Here is a 17,951-nt window from a genome sequence, read left to right as displayed (position 1 = left end):
TACAACATCCGTGCTAATGAAATGATTCACTCCGGCAATATTGCAAGGGATCACCACTCTTTTCAGTGACTTCAGAGTATTATCATCCCCAAACCTGAAACTTGTGGAACTTTCAAATTCCTTAACCTTGTTACGATTTTCAGCATTCAAAGAGTCCAGGTAACATTTTAACCAGTCAATTCCATACACAGTAGATGTGCAGCCACTGTCCAATACAGCACAGTTGAAGGATTCTGCAACCAACACCCTCATTACCGGCGTAAAACTGCTTGTCAATAGGACAATGCCTTCTTTCTGGTCACTATCTTTTTCCTCTTCTGACTCGTCAGTGTCATGTGTCGCTTCAAACACTCTCATAATGAATTGGACAGTTGAAAGCATAATGGTATTGAGAGTCACATCGAAAACATCGATTTATCACGCCCCGTGCATTTCTGGGGTTCATCTTCCTATTGTAGGTTCTAACTGGGTTTCGGTCTTCATAATTTCCTTGTCTCGGTCTCCGTCTATAGTCTTGAGCCCTGTTCGTAGCCATACGATTTCGCCATCCTGTTACTAGTGTATCTTCCATATTCTGCCTTATTGCAGGCTGATCTATTTGGGTCATCAGAGCTATCAGAATCAAATGTTTCCCCAGAAACGTTTGTAAAGCTTTTGTCATCTGTTCGAATAAGGTATCCTCATCAGTAAACTGAACTCCTGTCAAAACCAGGAGCCTATCCATGTTGCTCACTCTAGCACAGTCAAGTAATTTAAAGGCCAACACAGACTGTGGAAATTCCAGATTGTGTTTCTGCAGCCTTTTATATAGTCTGCCAAATTCCATTATATAGTCTTCCATGGAGATATCCTCCATTTTCCGGAACTCATCAAAATCCGACCATGCTTCATACGCACTTAACAAGTCATCTTTCTTATAAATCTTATCCATATAATGTAATAAAGTCTCCAGACCTTCTTCTGAGTCTAACTCTTCCAATTCCAGCTCAGAAAGCACTTTGTTTTGGATTTTACTGCCATATGGTAGAGAAAGAGCCAATGCCATACCTTGTTTTCTCTTTCCCAAAGCAGTTACCTTAGTCCACATAACTACTGCACTTCTCCATTGGTCGTACGATTCCCTTTCAGAAAATAAGGAAGTATAGTCATATCCAGCCATCTTTATCCTCGGTTCAGCCATAAATCCCTTTTTTTCCCTTTTATCACTCACTCCTTGGTTTGATCTGGAAAAGTTGTGTCTTTCAACCCTTCACATTTACACAGCAACCACCCTCTGCTACCAATTGTTAGACAATTTAGTTGCTGTGATATGAAGAGTCTAAAGTTCTTGTTCCTTTTCACCAAACACCATTTATTTCACTTCAAATGCCTCTGCACAAACTCTTAACAACACACCACCTGACAGAGGCCACCTGAAGCCCCTTTACATGTGTCAATTAATGGATACTTAACATAAATGAGACAACTAATTGCAATGTCTCTTAACCCATTACTTAACACTGCACATTCCCGACAAAGTCTCTCGACGTGTTCAGTTTCTTCCCGAATAAACCTGCCCCCTTTTGTCAGTCACAAGCCAGTCTCGCAGGAGTCAGTGGAAATGAGGCGATCTTTGATGTTCTCCACTGTCATCCTGGGAGTCTCCTTCCATGACTGAGTTCCGAGTAGTTGCTTCAGGAATCTGGAGTCATGCCCAGAACAAAATGACCCGCCCAGTGGAGCTGTTCTTTTGCGATTAATGCCTCGATGGTGGGCAGGTTGGTTTGGAAGAGGACGCTGTTGCTGGGACTGCCTTTCCTGCCACCAGATTTGGAGGATCTTGTGACGGTATCGCTGATGCTGCATCCTTGGTGCTTTGCTGTAGGTTGTCCAAGTCTCTGAAGCATAAAGGAGTGCGGGGATCACTGCTACCCGGTAAACCACAACCTTAGTCTCAAGTGTAAGATGCAGGTTCTCAAAGATTCTTTTCCCTCAGTCGGCCTTCTCCAAGAGGCTCTCAAGATACAGAAAATGGTCCACATTCTCCAGGATCTCGTGGTTGATCCATGCAAGGTAGTGTCTTGGTGATCCCATTACCAAGAAGTTCCCATGCTCCGAAGAAAAAGTTACAGGTGGGGAATATCATCCCCAAAATTTCCCCTAACAACCTACAGTAGAGAAACAGCAACAACAAATAATTTCCGGAGCAATGATTAAGCAGAGAATGTCTGTCTGAAACTGAGCCATACTGGCTGGGACAATCCCTTTGACGATTCCAACAATGGAAGTTAGTTAGACTGACCGTCATCCAAGTCCTGCTAGTAACGGAATACTACCACATACAACATTGACCGAGGAAGAGGTCAGGTTAACACAACACAGCCAGAACCACTGGAACATAGGAAATCATTCAGGTCCTGAAGCTGTTTCCCAACTCAATTAGACTTTGGCTGGTTTTAAAATAAATCGACACGTTTGGTTTTCTAATCCTTATTGTCCCAAAATCTGTCAGTCATGCTGAACACAGCAAGATGTCTTACAACACCATTTAAAGTCCAACAGGTTTGTTTTGAATCACTAACTTTCGGAGCACAACTCCTTCCTCAGGTAAATGAAGAGATGGGTTCCAGAAACATATATATATATATATATATATATATATATATATATATATATATAAAGTCATGATGTAAGACGATACTTTGAATACCTCTTCATTCACCTGAGGAAGGAGCAGTGCTCCGAAAGCTAGTGACAGTGCCCACCCCAGTCCAACGCCGGCATATCCACATCATGGCAGTCATGCTGAAGGCAGTGGGGGTAACAGCTCTCCCCAATTATTGAGGTAGGCCGGCCAGCATTCCACGTTCACTCATGAAGAATGGCCACTGGCAGTATATCTACAGTCCACCACGAGAGACAGCAGCCTAATCACCCTGCACTCTCCATTTTACCTCTCTGTGTTGCTCCACCAAATTCTCGAATCGATGCTTCAGGCTCGCCTCAAATTCTTGGTCGGTCCAGTAAAAGAGGACCTGGGCACTCTCGCTGGCAATCAGGAGGCACTTCATCACCACAGCTCCCAGTGCCACTCAATACCATCTAAACACGACTGCCACAGCCCTAAAACCCTGCCATTACCCACTGCTGCACCCCAGGTAAATACCCCCAGTACAAAGGACCACCAATTGCTGGAGATCAGAACTCCGGACCTCCCCTTGAGCCCAGGACCCCGGACCTCCCCTTGAGCTCAGGACCCCGGACCTCCCCTTGAGCTCAGGACCCCAATGACCCTCCCCTTGAGCGGAGGACCCCAGTGACCTCTCCTTGGGCTCAGGACCCCAATGACCTCCCCTTGGGCTCAGGACCCCAATGACCCTCCCCTTGAGCTCAGGACCCCAATGACCCTCCCCTTGAGCTCAGGACCCCAATGACCCTCCCCTTGAGCTCAGGACCCCAATGACCCTCCCCTTGAGCTCAGGACCCCAATGACCCTCCCCTTGCGCTCAGGACCCCAATGACCCTCCCCTTGAGCTCAGGACCCCAATGACCCTCCCCTTGAGCTCAGGACCCCAATGACCCTCCCCTTGAGCTCAGGACCCCAATGACCCTCCCCTTGAGCTCAGGACCCCAATGACCCTCCCCTTGAGCTCAGGACCCCAATGACATCCCCTTGAGCTCAGGACCCCAATGACATCCCCTTGGGCTCAGGACCCCAATGACCTTCCCTTGGGCTCAGGACCCCAATGACATCCCCTTGGGCTCAGGACCCCAGACCTCCCCTTGGGCTCAGGACCCCAATGACCTTCCCTTGAGCTCAGGACCCCCAATGACCCTCCCCTTGGGCTCAGGACCCCAATGACACTCCCCTTGGGCTCAGGACCCCCAATGACCCTCCCCTTGGGCTCAGGACCCCAATGACCTCCCCTTGGGCTCAGGACCCCAATGACCCTCCCCTTGAGCTCAGGCCCCGCAATGACCCTCCCCTTGGGCTCAGGACCCCAATGACCTTCCCTTGAGCTCAGGACCCCAATGACGCTCCCCTTGGGCTCAGGACCCCCAATGACCCTCCCCCTGGGCTCAGGACCCCCAATGACCCTCCCCTTGGGCTCAGGACCCCCAATGACCCTCCCCTTGGGCTCAGGACCCCAATGACGCTCCCCTTGGGCTCAGGACCCCCAATGACCCTCCCCTTGGGCTCAGGACCCCAATGACCCTCCCCTTGAGCTCAGGACCCCAATGACCTCTTTATCCGCTGCCGCTACCGCTCCCACTTCCCGAATCCGATTTGAAAAATAAACGAACTCTGCTCGAGACTCCCGACCAGATCCGCCTCACCCACCCTCCCCACCAATCAGCGGCGCCGGACCCGCTCCGCCAATCAGCTAGGAGGCGGCTGCGCAGCAACATCCAATCAAACCTGAGAGCCCCGACAGGCCTGTCCAATCAGGTGTGCGCTGTTCCCCCAGGAGCCAGTGATTGGCCGGTCCCTGAGTGACGCTATGGGGTGCTGGGCACCTCAATGCGCATGCGCGGAGGGAGGGCGGGGCCATTCTGCCCATCCAGAGTCAGCCTAGCACCTGAGAGAGCTGTAGCTCACCCACATTGTGGTGGCAGCTCCAGAAGGTGCAGGGCCTCAGGCAGTGAACATGATGGTGCCTTTGATCCCTGGGTTACACTGGATACACTTTGTGCTTTAAAGTTTGATCTGAGTGTGCAAGAAAGGACATTAATTTATATAGCGCCTTTCTCCGAGCATCCCAAAGCACTTTACAATCAATTCGATACATTTGCGATCAGTCGGGTGTAGCAAGATCCCACAGACAGCAAGGTGAACAGGATGTATGGTTTGGGGGGCCAACAGTTTTGTGAGTCACCCTCCCCACCTTTGTAACCTCCTCCAGCCCCACAGCCTTCCCAAGACCTTTGCGCCCCTCCGACTCTGGACTCCTGACCATTCCCGATTCATAGAATCATAGAATCCCTACAGTGCCGAAGGAGGCCATTCGGCCCATCGAGTTTGCACCAGCCTGCAAAGAGCATCCTACTTAAGCCCACACCTCCACCCTATCCCCGTCACCCCACCTAACCATTTTTGGACACTAAGGGGTAATTTAGCATGGCCAACCCACCTAACCTGCACATCTTTGGACTGTGGGAGGAAACCGGAGCACCCGGAGGAAACCCACGCAGACACGGCGAAACCGGAGCACCCAGAAGAAACCCACGCAGACACGGGGAGAACGTGCAGACTCCGCACAGACAGTGACCCAAGCCGGGAATTGAACCGAGGACCGTGGAGCTCTGAAGCAACAGTGTGCTACCATGTCGCCTTCAACTGCCTGGGCTCTAAGCCGTGGAATACCCTCCCTGCACCTCTCCACTTTGACACGTCCCTTTCCGTCCTCAGCACGCTCCTTAATTTCTGCCTCCGATCAAGTGTTTCTGCCATCAGATTTAATATCTCCCTATCTCGCTCGGTGTCCAATTTTGTTTGCTAACATTCCAGTGTAGCACTTTGCCATGTTTTATTTCATGCTGTATAAAAGCAATTGTTGTTGGATAAATATTGGGCCAGGGTACTAGGGAGGGGAGTGTTCCTCTGCTATTCTTCAAACATTGTCAGTGGGAACGTCACGCCCCTGTGAGAGGGACGTTGTGCCTCAGTGTTTCATCCCAAAGGCAGCATCTCTGCTAGTGTAGCTCTCCCTCACTGGAACACATGGTCAAATTTCCGGAGTGGGACTTGAACCCACATTGTTCTGCCTGAGGTGAGAGTGCGACCTACAGAGCCACAGCTGGCATCCAATGAATATTTCCTTTATTATACATTTATTTTACTTATAAAGAAGTTGTGGTATTATAGGTATTACGGTACCTGATAGGCTGAAGCACCATTATACTATGCTTTCTATTGGTTAAGATGTATGGTAGCTCCGCCCTGCTAGGCGGGGTATAAGAGCCCGTGCCGCCCCAGCAGCCTTCATTCTGTACCTGAGCATCTGGGGGAAACATCAAGCTTATTAATGCCTTCAGTTGGACTACAACCTCGCTTTAGTGGTCATTGATCGTGCATCAATTTTATAAGCTAGTTTTTTAAGAAGAAAGGATGGAGTTCCGAATCAAGCCGGGGTATCTGCAACTTAGCCCCCACGCGGCGAACTCATCAGCAATCTTTAAGCACTAGCAAGGGTATCTTGGGACGGCCGAAAACACACCCACGGGAGAGCAGAAACTGCAAGTCCTGCACTCAAGGGTGAGCCCGGAGATTTACACCCTCATCGAAGAAGCGGAAGACTTCGATGCAGCAATAGAGCTGCTAAAAGGACATTATATTCGCCCGGTAAACCAGTTCTACACCCGGCACCTGCTTGCAACAAAGCGACAAGCCCCTGGGGAATCGCTGGAAGAATTCTACATTGCACTCCTGGTGTTGGGAAGAAGCTGCAGCTGCCCGCAAGTTTCGGCGAGCGAACACACGGAACTCTTAGTCCGGGATGCTTTTGTGGCAGGTATGCTATCCTCACAAACCCGCCAGCGACTGTTAGAAAAAGACAGTCTGGGTCTCGAGGAGGCACGGGCCCTTGCAGGATCTCTGGACGTGGCCTCCAGGAACGCCCGCGCTTACATTCCCGACCGCGCGGCAGCCCCCTGGGCAGTGTGGAACCCCTCCGCGGCCGACCCCGAGACTTCCCCCATCCCCCCACAGGCCAGCGCTGCAAGGCGGCCTGGCAACCCCGAGGAGCCCCGCTGCTACTTTTGCGGGCAGGCCAAGCACCCTCGCCAGCGCTGCCCGGCCCCCGCATCCACCTGCAAGGGATGCGGCAACAAGGGCCATTTCGTGGGGGTATGTCAAGCCCGTGCGGTTGCCGCGGTCTCTGGCGGCGAATGCGGACCGCAACCACAAACTTGTCCGCGTGCGGCCAGCGGTCGCCGCCATCTTCATATTCCAGGGCCACGTGCAGACCCCGGGCGCCAGCATTTTGTTCCGTGGACGCCACGTTGGAGGGATGGGCGCCGCCATTTTGTGCATCCTCAGCCATGTGCGACCAATGGGAGCTGCCATCTTGGATGAACCCACAGGACCCCAGCTCGGCTGACCACGCACTGCCCGAAGAGAACTCTCAACTGCTGCGATTAGCCTTGTTGACCCTGGATCAGTCTCAGCCTCGAACACTCTCAACTGCTACAACGACCATATTCATCAACGGGCACGAGACGTCCTGCCTAATCGACTCTGGGAGCACGGAGAGCTTCATACACCCTAACACGGTGAGGCGCTGTTCTCTCCTCATCCACCCCGTTAATCAAAAAATCTCCCTGGCCTCCGGTTCACACTCAGTGGAGATAAAGGGGTTTTGTGTAGCAAACCTCACAGTCCAGGGAAGGGAGTTCAAAAATCTCCGCACTACGTCCTTCCCCACCTCTGCGCGGCTACACTCCTGGGTCAAATTCGGCAGCCCTATACCCCCCTTACTGTCTGCGGCCTCGCGACCCTTAAGGTCGACCCACCTTCCCTGTTTGCGAACCTCACCCCCAATTGCAAACCCATCGCCACCAGGAACAGACGGTACAGTGCCCAGGATCGGATCTTTATTAGGTCAGAGGTCCAAAGGCTTCTGAGGGAAGGGGTCATTGAAGCCAGTAACAGCCCCTGGAGAACTCAAGTAGTGGTGGTTAAAGACCGGGGTTGGTCATTGACTACAGTCAGACCATCAACAGGTTTACGCAGCTGGACGCGTACCCTCTCCCCCGCATATCCGACCTGGTAAACAGGATTGCGCACTATAAGGTCTTCTCCACGGTGGATCTCAAGTCCGCCTACCACCAGCTCCCCATCCGCACTAGTGACCGCATATACACTGCCTTCGAGGCAAATGGGCGGCTCTATCACTTCTTAAGGGTTCCCTTTGGTGTCACGAACGGGGTCTCGGTCTTCCAACGAGAGATGGACCGAATGGTTGACCGGTACGGTTTACGGGCAACATTCCCGTATCTCGATAATGTCACCATCTGCGGCCACGACCAGCAAGACCACGACACCAACCTCCGAAAATTTCTCCAGCCCGCAAAAATCCTTAACGTTACATACAATAAGGATAAATGCATGTTTAGCACCGACCGCCTAGCCATCCTCGGCTACGTAGTGCGAAATGGAGGCCCCGACCCTGAATGCATTCGCCCCCTTATGGAGTTCCCCCTCCCTCACTGCTCCAAGGCCCTGAAGCGTTGCCTAGGGTTTTTTAGCTACTACGCCCAGTGGGTCCCCAACTATGCGGACAAGGCCCGTCCCCTGATCCAATCCACAGTTTTTCCCCTGTCGAAAGAGGCCTGCCAGGCCTTCAGCCGCATCAAAGCAGACATTACAAAGGCCACGATGTACGCCATCGACGAGTCCCTCCCCTTCCAGGTCGAGAGCGATGCGTCCGACGTAGCTCTGGCGGCCACCCTCAACCAAGCGGGCAGACCGGTGGCCTTCTTCTCCCGTACCCTCCATGCTTCTGAAATCCGCCACTCCTCAGAAGAAAAGGAGGCCCAGGCCATAGTAGAAGCTGTGCGACATTGGAGGCATTACCTGGCCGGCAGGAGATTCACTCTCCTCACGGACCAACGGTGGGTTGCTTTCATGTTTGATAATGCACAGCGGGGCAAGATAAAAAACGACAAGATCTTACGGTGGAGAATCGAACTCTCCACCTACAACTACCAGATCTTGTATCATCCCGGGAAGCTAAACGAGCCTCCTGACGCCCTGTCCCGCGGCACATGTGCCACCGCACAAGTGGACCGCCGCCGAGCCCTCCACGAGGACCTCTGCCACCTGGGGGTCACTCGCTTTTTCCATTTTGTCAAGACCCGCAACCTGCCCTACTCCATCGAGGAGGTCAGGACAGCCACCAGGGACTGCCAAATCTGCGCGGAGTGCAAACGGCACTTCTCCCGACCAGAGAAAGCGCACCTGATAAAGGCTTCCCGTCCCTTTGAACGCCTCAGCATGGACTTCAAAGGCCCCCTCCCCTCCACCGACCGCAACACGTACTTCCTGAACGTGACTGACGAGTACTCCCGGTTTCCATTCGCCATCCCCTGCCCCGACATGACCGCAACCACCATCATCAAGGCCCTCCATAGCACCTTTGCAGTGTTCGGGTTCCCGCTTACATACATAGTGATGGGGGGTCCTCCTTTATGAGCGACGATCTGCGTCAATTCCTGCTCAGCAAGGACATCAGCTCGAGCAGGACGACCAGTTACAACCCCCGGGGTAATGGCCAGATAGAGAGCGAGAACGGAACGGTCTGGAACACTGGCCCTCTGGTCCAGGAATCTCCCAGTCTCCCGCTGGCAGGAAGTCCTCCCGGATGCCCTCCACTCCATCCGGTCACTGCTTTGTACGACCACCAATCAGACACCTCACGAACGTCTCCTTGTCTTCCCCAGGAAGTCCTCCTCCGGGACCTCGCTCCCGACCTGGCTGGCAGCACCCGGACCCATCTTGCTCCGAAAACACGTGCGGGCGCACAAGTCGGATCCGTTGGTCGAGAGGGTCCATCTGCTCCATGCCAACCCCCAGTACACCTACGGGGACGTACCCCGACGGCCGCCAAGATACGGTCTACCTACGAGACCTGGCGCCGGCCGGAGCCCCACGCACACCCCAGCCACCAGTCCCACCTTCCCCTCCACCGCAGCACCTTACAGGAGGATCAGTCCTTCAGCCGGCCCCGTCTAGGCCCCCCCCACCCACCGACGTTCCCCGCAGGCGCTCCCGCCCCAGGTCAACCGTTTTCCCCACCAGCGCCGTCTAGGGGTGCCGAAGCTGCCATGGAGATCGAAGCCACGCTCCCGGAGTCACAGACGCCCGAGCCTCCACCGGAGTCACCGCCGAAGCTCCGACGATCACAGAGGACGACCAGGGCCTCCGATCGACTGATTGCTTCATTTTAAATTGTAGACTGTAAACTGTAATCTAATTGCTCCATTTTAAAAATTGTAAACTGTAAATGTAAACCATCAAATGTACATAGCTATCAGAGTTGTAAATAGTTACTAAACACTGTATGGAGGTATTACGGTACCTCCATAACTAATTCTACCACGTTGCCATGTTTTGTAGTTTCAGGCCACCGCCCCCATCCGGACTCTTTATTTAACAGGGGGTGAATGTGGTATTATAGGTATTACGGTACCTGATAGGCTGAAGCACCGTTGGTGGAAACTATATGCTTTCTATTGGTTAGGATGTATGGTAGCTCCGCCCTGCTAGGCGGGCTATAAGAACCCGTGGCGCCCCAGCAGCCTTCATTCTGTGCCTGAGCTGCTGGGGGAAACATCTCGCTTATTAAAGCCTTCAGTTGGACTACAACCTCGCTTCAGTGGTCATTGATCGTGCATCAGAAGTCATATTCTGATGCAGTGTTTTTCAAACTCTTTTTTTCCTGGGACCCACTTTTACCAACTGGCTGACCTTCGTGACCCACGTCAGCCGACCTTAGCGACCCACCATTATCTCTTACCTTTAATGTGACAGGTGGGCCTGCTTGGTCCTCACCATCTCACTTAATTTGTCATTCAATGTTACATTTCTGCTAAGGACCTCAGCTGACAATTTAAGTTCTCATTGCATCCTTTGAAAAAAAATCAAGAGGTTTGTTCTCGAACTCGCCATGCTTAATCTTCAAATGCCTTTGAAGTTTTGAGGTTTTTCAACTTTCATCTACCAGTCCTTCCCTGCATATAACACACATGGGCTTTGCATCCTGATTTGCCTTGGCACAATTAACACAGCCACACCTCAAGAAATCACTTTTATACTGCTTTGTTCCTGATTTCCGTTTTTCTTTGTTGGCTGTTCACCCTGGAGCTCTGGAGCTCTGGAAACAGCTCACGCCAGCACTGCTTTATCCTGCCGTGCACTCTACTGAGAAGCTCTCTCCTGCAGATTCAATTGTGAGATCCTGGCCCGTTAGTGTCTCTCGTCCTCTCTTCCTTATTACAAAATGATCCAGGATGTTGCCTGGTATGGAGGGCATTAGCTATGAGGAGCGGTTGAGTAAACTCGGTTTGTTCTCACTGGAACGACGGAGGTTGAGGGGAGACCTGATAGAGGTTTACAAAATTATGAGGGGCATAGACAGAGTGGATAGTCAGAGGCTTTTCCCCGGGGTAGAGGGGTCAATTACTAGGGGGCATAGGTTTAAGGTGAGAGGGGCAAGGTTTAGAGTAGATGTACGAGGCAAGTTTTTTACGCAGAGGGTAGTGGGTGCCTGGAACTCGCTACCGGAGGAGGTGGTGGAAGCAGGGATAGTGACATTTAAGGGGCATCTTGACAAATACATGAATAGGATGGGAATAGAGGGATACGGACCCCGGAAGTGTAGAAGATTGTAGTTTAGATGGGCAGCATGGTCGGCACGGGCTTGGAGGGCTGAAGGGCCTGTTCCTGTGCTGTACATTTCTTTGTTCTTTGTTCTTCAGTTCACCACTCAGCCCTATTGCTTGCTGGCAGCGACAAAATGGAGGAATCTCTCCTCCGTGATTTTGCACCCAGAGCATGGACCTACAGGGTGCGTGACATCAATGTACATGCCGAACGCATGACCTGCTCTCTGCCACCGCTTCTGGCGGGAAAACCCCATCGTTTGTATTTAAAGGGCGGTCGGTGGTCGGCATTATTAAAAGCTGGCTGTGGCTTTGGGCACTTCTCCCGAAATTTGGAACGCCACGACCAATTGCTCCACGACCCTGAGTTTGAACAACCCTGTTCTAATGGACCCTTACAGGCACCAATCTGGGATTCATGTTTATGTCCCAGTGTAAAAAGTTCAATGGGATAACCAAGTTGACCATCCCTACCTCTCCTATTAGAACAAACAAAGAACAAAGAAATGTACAGCACAGGAACAGGCCCTTCGGCCCTCCAAGCCCGTGCCGACCATACTGCCCGACTAAACTACAATCTTCTACACTTCCTGGGTCCGTATCCTTCTATTCCCATCCTATTCATATATTTGTCAAGATGCCCCTTAAATGTCCCTATCGTCCCTGCCTCCACTACCTCCTCCGGTAGTGAGTTCCAGGCACCCACTACCCTCTGCGTAAAAAACTTGCCTCGTACATCTACTCTAAACTTTGCCCCTCTCACCTTAAACCTATGCCCCCTAGTAATTGACCCCTCTACCCTGGGGAAAAGCCTCTGACTATCCACTCTGTCTATGCCCCTCATAATTTTGTATACCTCTATCAGGTCGCCCCTCAACCTCCTTCGTTCCAGTGAGAACAAACCGAGTTTATTCAATCGCTCCTCATAGCTTATGCCCTCCATACCAGGCAACATTCTGGTAAATCTCTTCTGCACCCTCTCTAAAGCCTCCACATCCTTCTGGTAGTGTGGCGACCAGAATTGAACACTATACTCCAAGTGTGGCCTAACTAAGGTTCTATACAGCTGCAACATGACTTGCCAATTCTTATACTCAATGCCCCGGCCAATGAAGGCAAGCATGCCGTATGCCTTCTTGACTACCTTCTCCACCTGTGTAGCCCCTTTCAGTGATCTGTGGACCTGTACTCCTAGATCTCTTTGACTTTCAATACTCTTGAGGGTTCTACCATTCACTGTATATTCCCTACCTGCATTAGCCCTTCCAAAATGCATTACCTCACATTTGTCCAGGTTAAACTCCATCTGCCATCTCTCCGCCCAAGTCTCCAGACAATCTAAATCCTGCTGTATCCTCAGACAGTCCTCATCGCTATCCGCAATTCCACCAACCTTTGTGTCGTCTGCAAACTTACTAATCAGACCAGTTACATTTTCCTCCAAATCATTTATATATACTACAAAGAGCAAAGGTCCCAGCACTGATCCCTGTGGAACACCACTGGTCACAGCCCTCCAATTAGAAAAGCATCCCTCCATTGCTACCCTCTGCCTTCTATGGCCTAGCCAGTTCTGTATCCACCTTGCCAGTTCACCCCTGATCCCGTGTGACTTCACCTTTTGTACTAGTCTACCATGAGGGACCTTGTCAAAGGCCTTACTGAAGTCCATATAGACAACATCTACTGCCCTACCTGCATCAATCATCTTAGTGACCTCCTCGAAAAACTCTATCAAGTTAGTGAGACACGACCTCCCCTTCACAAAACCGTGCTGCCTCTCACTAATACGTCCATTTGCTTCCAAATGGGAGTAGATCCTGTCTCGAAGAATTCTCTCCAGTAATTTCCCTACCACTGAAGTAAGGCTCACCGGCCTGTAGTTCCCGGGATTATCCCTGCCACCCTTCTTAAACAGAGGAACAACATTGGCTATTCTCCAGTCCTCCGGGACATCCCCTGAAGACAGCGAGGATCCAAAGATTTCTGTCAAGGCCTCAGCAATTTCCTCTCCAGCCTCCTTCAGTATTCTGGGGTAGATCCCATCCGGCCCTGGGGACTTATCTACCTTAATATTTTTTAAGACACCCAACACCTCGTCTTTTTGGATCACAATGTGACCCAGGCTATCTACACCCCCTTCTCCAGACTCAACATCTACCAATTCCTTCTCTTTGGTGAATACTGATGCAAAGTATTCATTTAGTACCTCGCCCATTTCCTCTGGCTCCACACATAGATTCCCTTGCCTATCCTTCAGTGGGCCAACCCTTTCCCTGGCTACCCTCTTACTTTTTATGTAAGTGTAAAGAGCCTTGGGATTTTCCTTAACCCTATTTGCCAATGCCTTTTCATGACCCCTTCTAGCCCTCCTGACTCCTTGCTTAAGTTCCTTCCTACTTTCCTTATATGCCACACAGGCTTCGTCTGTTCCCAGCCTTTTAGCCCTGACAAATGCCTCCTTTTTCTTTTTGACGAGGCCTACAATATCACTCGTCATCCAAGGTTCCCGAAAATTGCCGTATTTATCTTTCTTCCTCACAGGAACATGCCTGTCCTGTATTCCTTTCAACTGACACTTGAAAGCCTCCCACATGTCAGATGTTGATTTGCCCTCAAACATCCGCCCCCAATCTATGTTCTTCAGTTCCCGCCTAATATTGTTATAATTAGCCTTCCCCCAATTTAGCACATTCATCCTCGGACCACTCTTATCCTTGTCCACCAGTACTTTAAAACTTACTGAATTGTGGTCACTGTTACCGAAATGCTCCCCTACTGAAACATCTACCACCTGGCCGGGCTCATTCCCCAATACCAGGTCCAGTACCGCCCCTTCCCTAGTTGGACTGTTTACATATTGTTTTAAGAAGCCCTCCTGGATGCTCCTTACAAACTCTGCCCCGTCTAAGCCCCTGGCACTAAGTGAGTCCCAGTCAATATTGGGGAAGTTGAAGTCTCCCATCACCACAACCCTGTTGTTTTTACTCTTTTCCAAAATCTGTCTACCTATCTGCTCCTCTATCTCCCGCTGGCTGTTGGGAGGCCTGTAGTATACCCCCAACATTGTGACTGCACCCTTCTTATTCCTGATCTCTACCCATATAGCCTCACTGCCCTCTGAGGTGTCCTCTCGCTGTATAGCTGTGATACTCTCCTGAACAAGTAGCGCAACTCCGCCTCCCCTTTTACATCCCCCTCTATCCCGCCTGAAACATCTAAATCCTGGAACGTTTAGCTGCCAATCCTGCCCTTCCCTCAACCAGGTCTCTGTAATGGCAACAACATCATAGTTCCAAGTAGTAATCCAAGCTCTAAGTTCATCTGCCTTACCCGTAATGCTCCTTGCATTAAAACATATGCACTTCAGGCCACCAGACCCGCTGTGTTCAGCAACTTCTCCCCGTCTGCGCTGCCTCAGAGCCACACTGTCCCTATTCCCTAGTTCTCCCTCAATGCTCTCACCTTCTGACCTATTGCTCCCGTGCCCACCCCCCTGCCATACTAGTTTAAACCCTCCCGTGTGACACTAGCAAACCTCGCGGCCAGGATATTTATGCCTCTCCGGTTTAGATGCAACCCGTCCATCCTATACAGGTCACACCTGCCCCGGAAGAGCTCCCAGTGGTCCAGATAACAGAAACCCTCCCTCCTACACCAGCTGTTTAGCCACGTGTTTGTCTGCTCTATCTTCCTATTTCTAGCCTCACTGGCACGTGGCACAGGGAGTAATCCCGAGATTACAACCCTCGAGGTCCTGTCTTTTAACTTTCTGCCTAGCTCCCTGAACTCCTGCTGCAGGACCTCATGCCCCTTCCTGCCTATGTCGTTAGTACCAATATGTACAACGACCTCTGCCTGTTTGCCCTCCCCCTTCAGGATTCCCTCTACCCGTTCGGAGACATCCTGGACCCTGGCACCAGGGAGGCAACATACCATCCTGGAGTCTCTTTCACGTCCACAGAAGCGCCTATCTGTGCCCCTGACTATAGAGTCCCCTATAACTATTACTCTTCTGCGCTTTGACCCTCCCTTCTGAACATCAGAGCCAGCCGTGGTGCCACTGCTCTGGCTGCTGCTGTTTTCCCCTGATAGGCTATCCCCCCCGACAGTATCCAAAGGGGTATATCTGTTCGAGAGGGGGACAACCACAGGGGATTCCTGCACTGACTGCCTGCCCTTTCTGGTGGTCACCCATTTCTCTGCCTGCACCTTGGGTGTGACCACACTTACATAACTGCGATCTATGACGCTTTCCGCCACCTGCATGCTCCTAAGTGCATCCAATTGCTGCTCCAACCGAACCATGCGGTCTGTGAGGAGCTGCAGTTGGGTGCACTTTCTGCAGATGAAGCCATCCGGGACACTGGAAGCCTCCCGGACCTGCCACATCTCACAGTCAGAGCACAGCACCCCTCTAACTGACATTGCGTCAATTAATTAAAATTAAAATTTGTCTTTTTTTTTTTTAATACTTTTTTAAATTTCAAAGTTACTGTCAACTATCTGTTTCCTAGCACTAGATTTCTAATAGAAATGCGATAGCTAACTATAATATTCTCCGATCTCTGGCTTAGATATCCTCTAAATTATAATTAAGTTATTATGTTTAATTAGATCCCAAATACTCAAAAAAATTTAGGTTAGAATCCCAACCAGCCACTCAGGTCACAGCTTTTCTGTGATGTCACTTCAGTTTCCCCCCGACACACACAATTTGAAAAACAGGTATAAAAGTAAAAATCACTTGCTTACCTTCTGAGATGTTCTCAGGTTCTCTCGCTGACAAAGACTGCTCCTCCACCTCCAATCCTTGACCTGCACAATGCTAATAATATAATAATATAATATGGCACTTACCTTACACCAATGGGTCTTATTATTAGGTTAGAGGAGGAGGGCGGGTGGGAGACACTACACGTGTAGTGTCTCGGGTTTCCTCTCCACCAGAATTTATTGGTTGGGGGGGGGGGGCACTTGCCAGAGGTCGAACTTCCGGTTCCCGCCGAAATCCAAAGGGCTGCTCCTGTAAAGGTAAGGCTTTTAAACTAACTACTCACCTCCCAGATGCCTACAGCTTACTGATATGCCCATGATTATCAATGTTAAGAGGGAACTTCCGGGTGCAGCGATGACCAGCTGAGTCGCACGTTTCAGCAGCTCCCTGTGAAACGGACTTTTGGGCTCTTGATAGGAGCCCCAACGGCAATTTTGACGGCTAAAAACACTGTGCGGTAAACCAGAAGGGAATCCCCCCTGGATACGGATGGAAAAAGGAGAGGAAAGTGGCCAGATTGCAGTGGATCCTTTAGAACAGCGGCAAGGAAGGCAAGCAAAAACCAAGATGGCGTCGGAAGGTGGCAGTTTAACATGGGGCCCTGAACAACAAGAGTTCTTGAAATGCTGTGTGGAAGAGATCAAAAAGGAAATGAAGAAAGAGCTGTTGGCCCCGATACTACAGGCGATCGAAGGGCTAAAGGAGGAACAAAAGACCCAGGAGCGGGAGCTTTGGGTCGTGAAGGCAAAGGCAGCCGAGAATGAGGACGATATACAGGGCCTGGTGGTGAAGACGGAGACGCAGGAGGCACATCAGAAACGATGTGTGGAAAGGTTGGAGGCACTGGAAAACAACGCAAGGAGGAACAACCTGAGGATTCTTGGTCTTCCTGAAGGTGTGGAGGGAGCGGACGTCGGGGCATATGTGAGCACGATGCTGCACTCGTTAATGGGAGCGGAGGCCCCGGCGGGTCCGTTGGAGCTGGAGGGAGCATACCGAGTGATGGCGCGAGGACCGAGAGCAGGAGAAATTCCCAGAGCCATAGTGGTGAGATTCCTCCGTTTTAAGGATAGAGAAATGGTCCTTAGATGGGCGAAGAAAACTCGGAGCAGTAAATGGGAGAACGCGGTGATCCGCGTTTATCAAGACTGGACTGCGGAGGTGGGCGAGCTTTAATCGGGCCAAGGCGGTGCTTCATAAAAAGAAGATAAAATTTGGAATGCTGCAACCGGCAAGACTGTGGGTCACATATCGAGGGAGGCACCACTACTTTGAGACGGCGGATGAAGCGTGGACTTTTATTGTGGAAGAAAAACTGGAATGAGCGGGTTATTAAAAAGAACGTTCGAACAAAGTGGTGGGGCGAATGTGGGGGGCAAAGAGGGGTTTTATGTACTAATCCTGCGATGTGGTAACTTTTCTCTCTCCCACAGGTGGTGATGGGGGGAGGAGGGGAGGTGGAGGAGATGGGGCGTTGGCCATTGGGGGCGGGGCCAAGGGAGAAGGGCTTGGTTCCCCCGCTATGATAATCATGGCGGGAATAGAGAAGCAGGAAGGAGGGGGCGTCGCACGGTGCGAGCCGAGGTCACGGGGGAAGCCGAGGTCAGCCAGAGTTTGCTGACTTCTGGGAGCAACATGGGGGGAGTAATTACGCTAGCGGGGGATCTAGCGGGGGGGGGTGGGAGGGGGGAATTACTGGGTTGCTGCTGCTGGGGAGAGGGGGGAGCTGGTATGGGAGAGGATGGGCGGGGGGGCACCGCCTGGGGGAGATACAGCTGCGTGGGAACCGGGTGAGGAGCTGGAAAAAGGTGAT

At 51.3% G+C, this 17,951-nt stretch overlaps 1 protein-coding gene across 2 annotated transcripts in view; it reads right to left on the bottom strand.

The window, feature by feature from the left end:
- hps1 (HPS1 biogenesis of lysosomal organelles complex 3 subunit 1) overlaps positions 1-3,924 on the bottom strand; it is a 40,850-nt gene extending 36,926 nt beyond the window's left edge. Inside the window, exon 1 of one of the 2 annotated variants that reach the window (XM_072479678.1) lies at positions 2,934-3,924. In XM_072479678.1, coding sequence (XP_072335779.1) covers positions 2,934-3,050 — 117 coding nt within the window. In that variant the 5' untranslated portion in view covers positions 3,051-3,924. The remainder of the gene's footprint in view (positions 1-2,933) is intronic. The other variant, XM_072479677.1, reaches the window with a different exon arrangement.
- Positions 3,925-17,951: the final 14,027 nt, after the last annotated feature.

The sequence above is a fragment of the Scyliorhinus torazame genome, chromosome 16 (assembly GCF_047496885.1).
Source record: "Scyliorhinus torazame isolate Kashiwa2021f chromosome 16, sScyTor2.1, whole genome shotgun sequence".
Lineage (NCBI taxonomy): Eukaryota > Metazoa > Chordata > Chondrichthyes > Carcharhiniformes > Scyliorhinidae > Scyliorhinus > Scyliorhinus torazame.
This window is presented reverse-complemented; position numbering and strand designations above follow the sequence as displayed.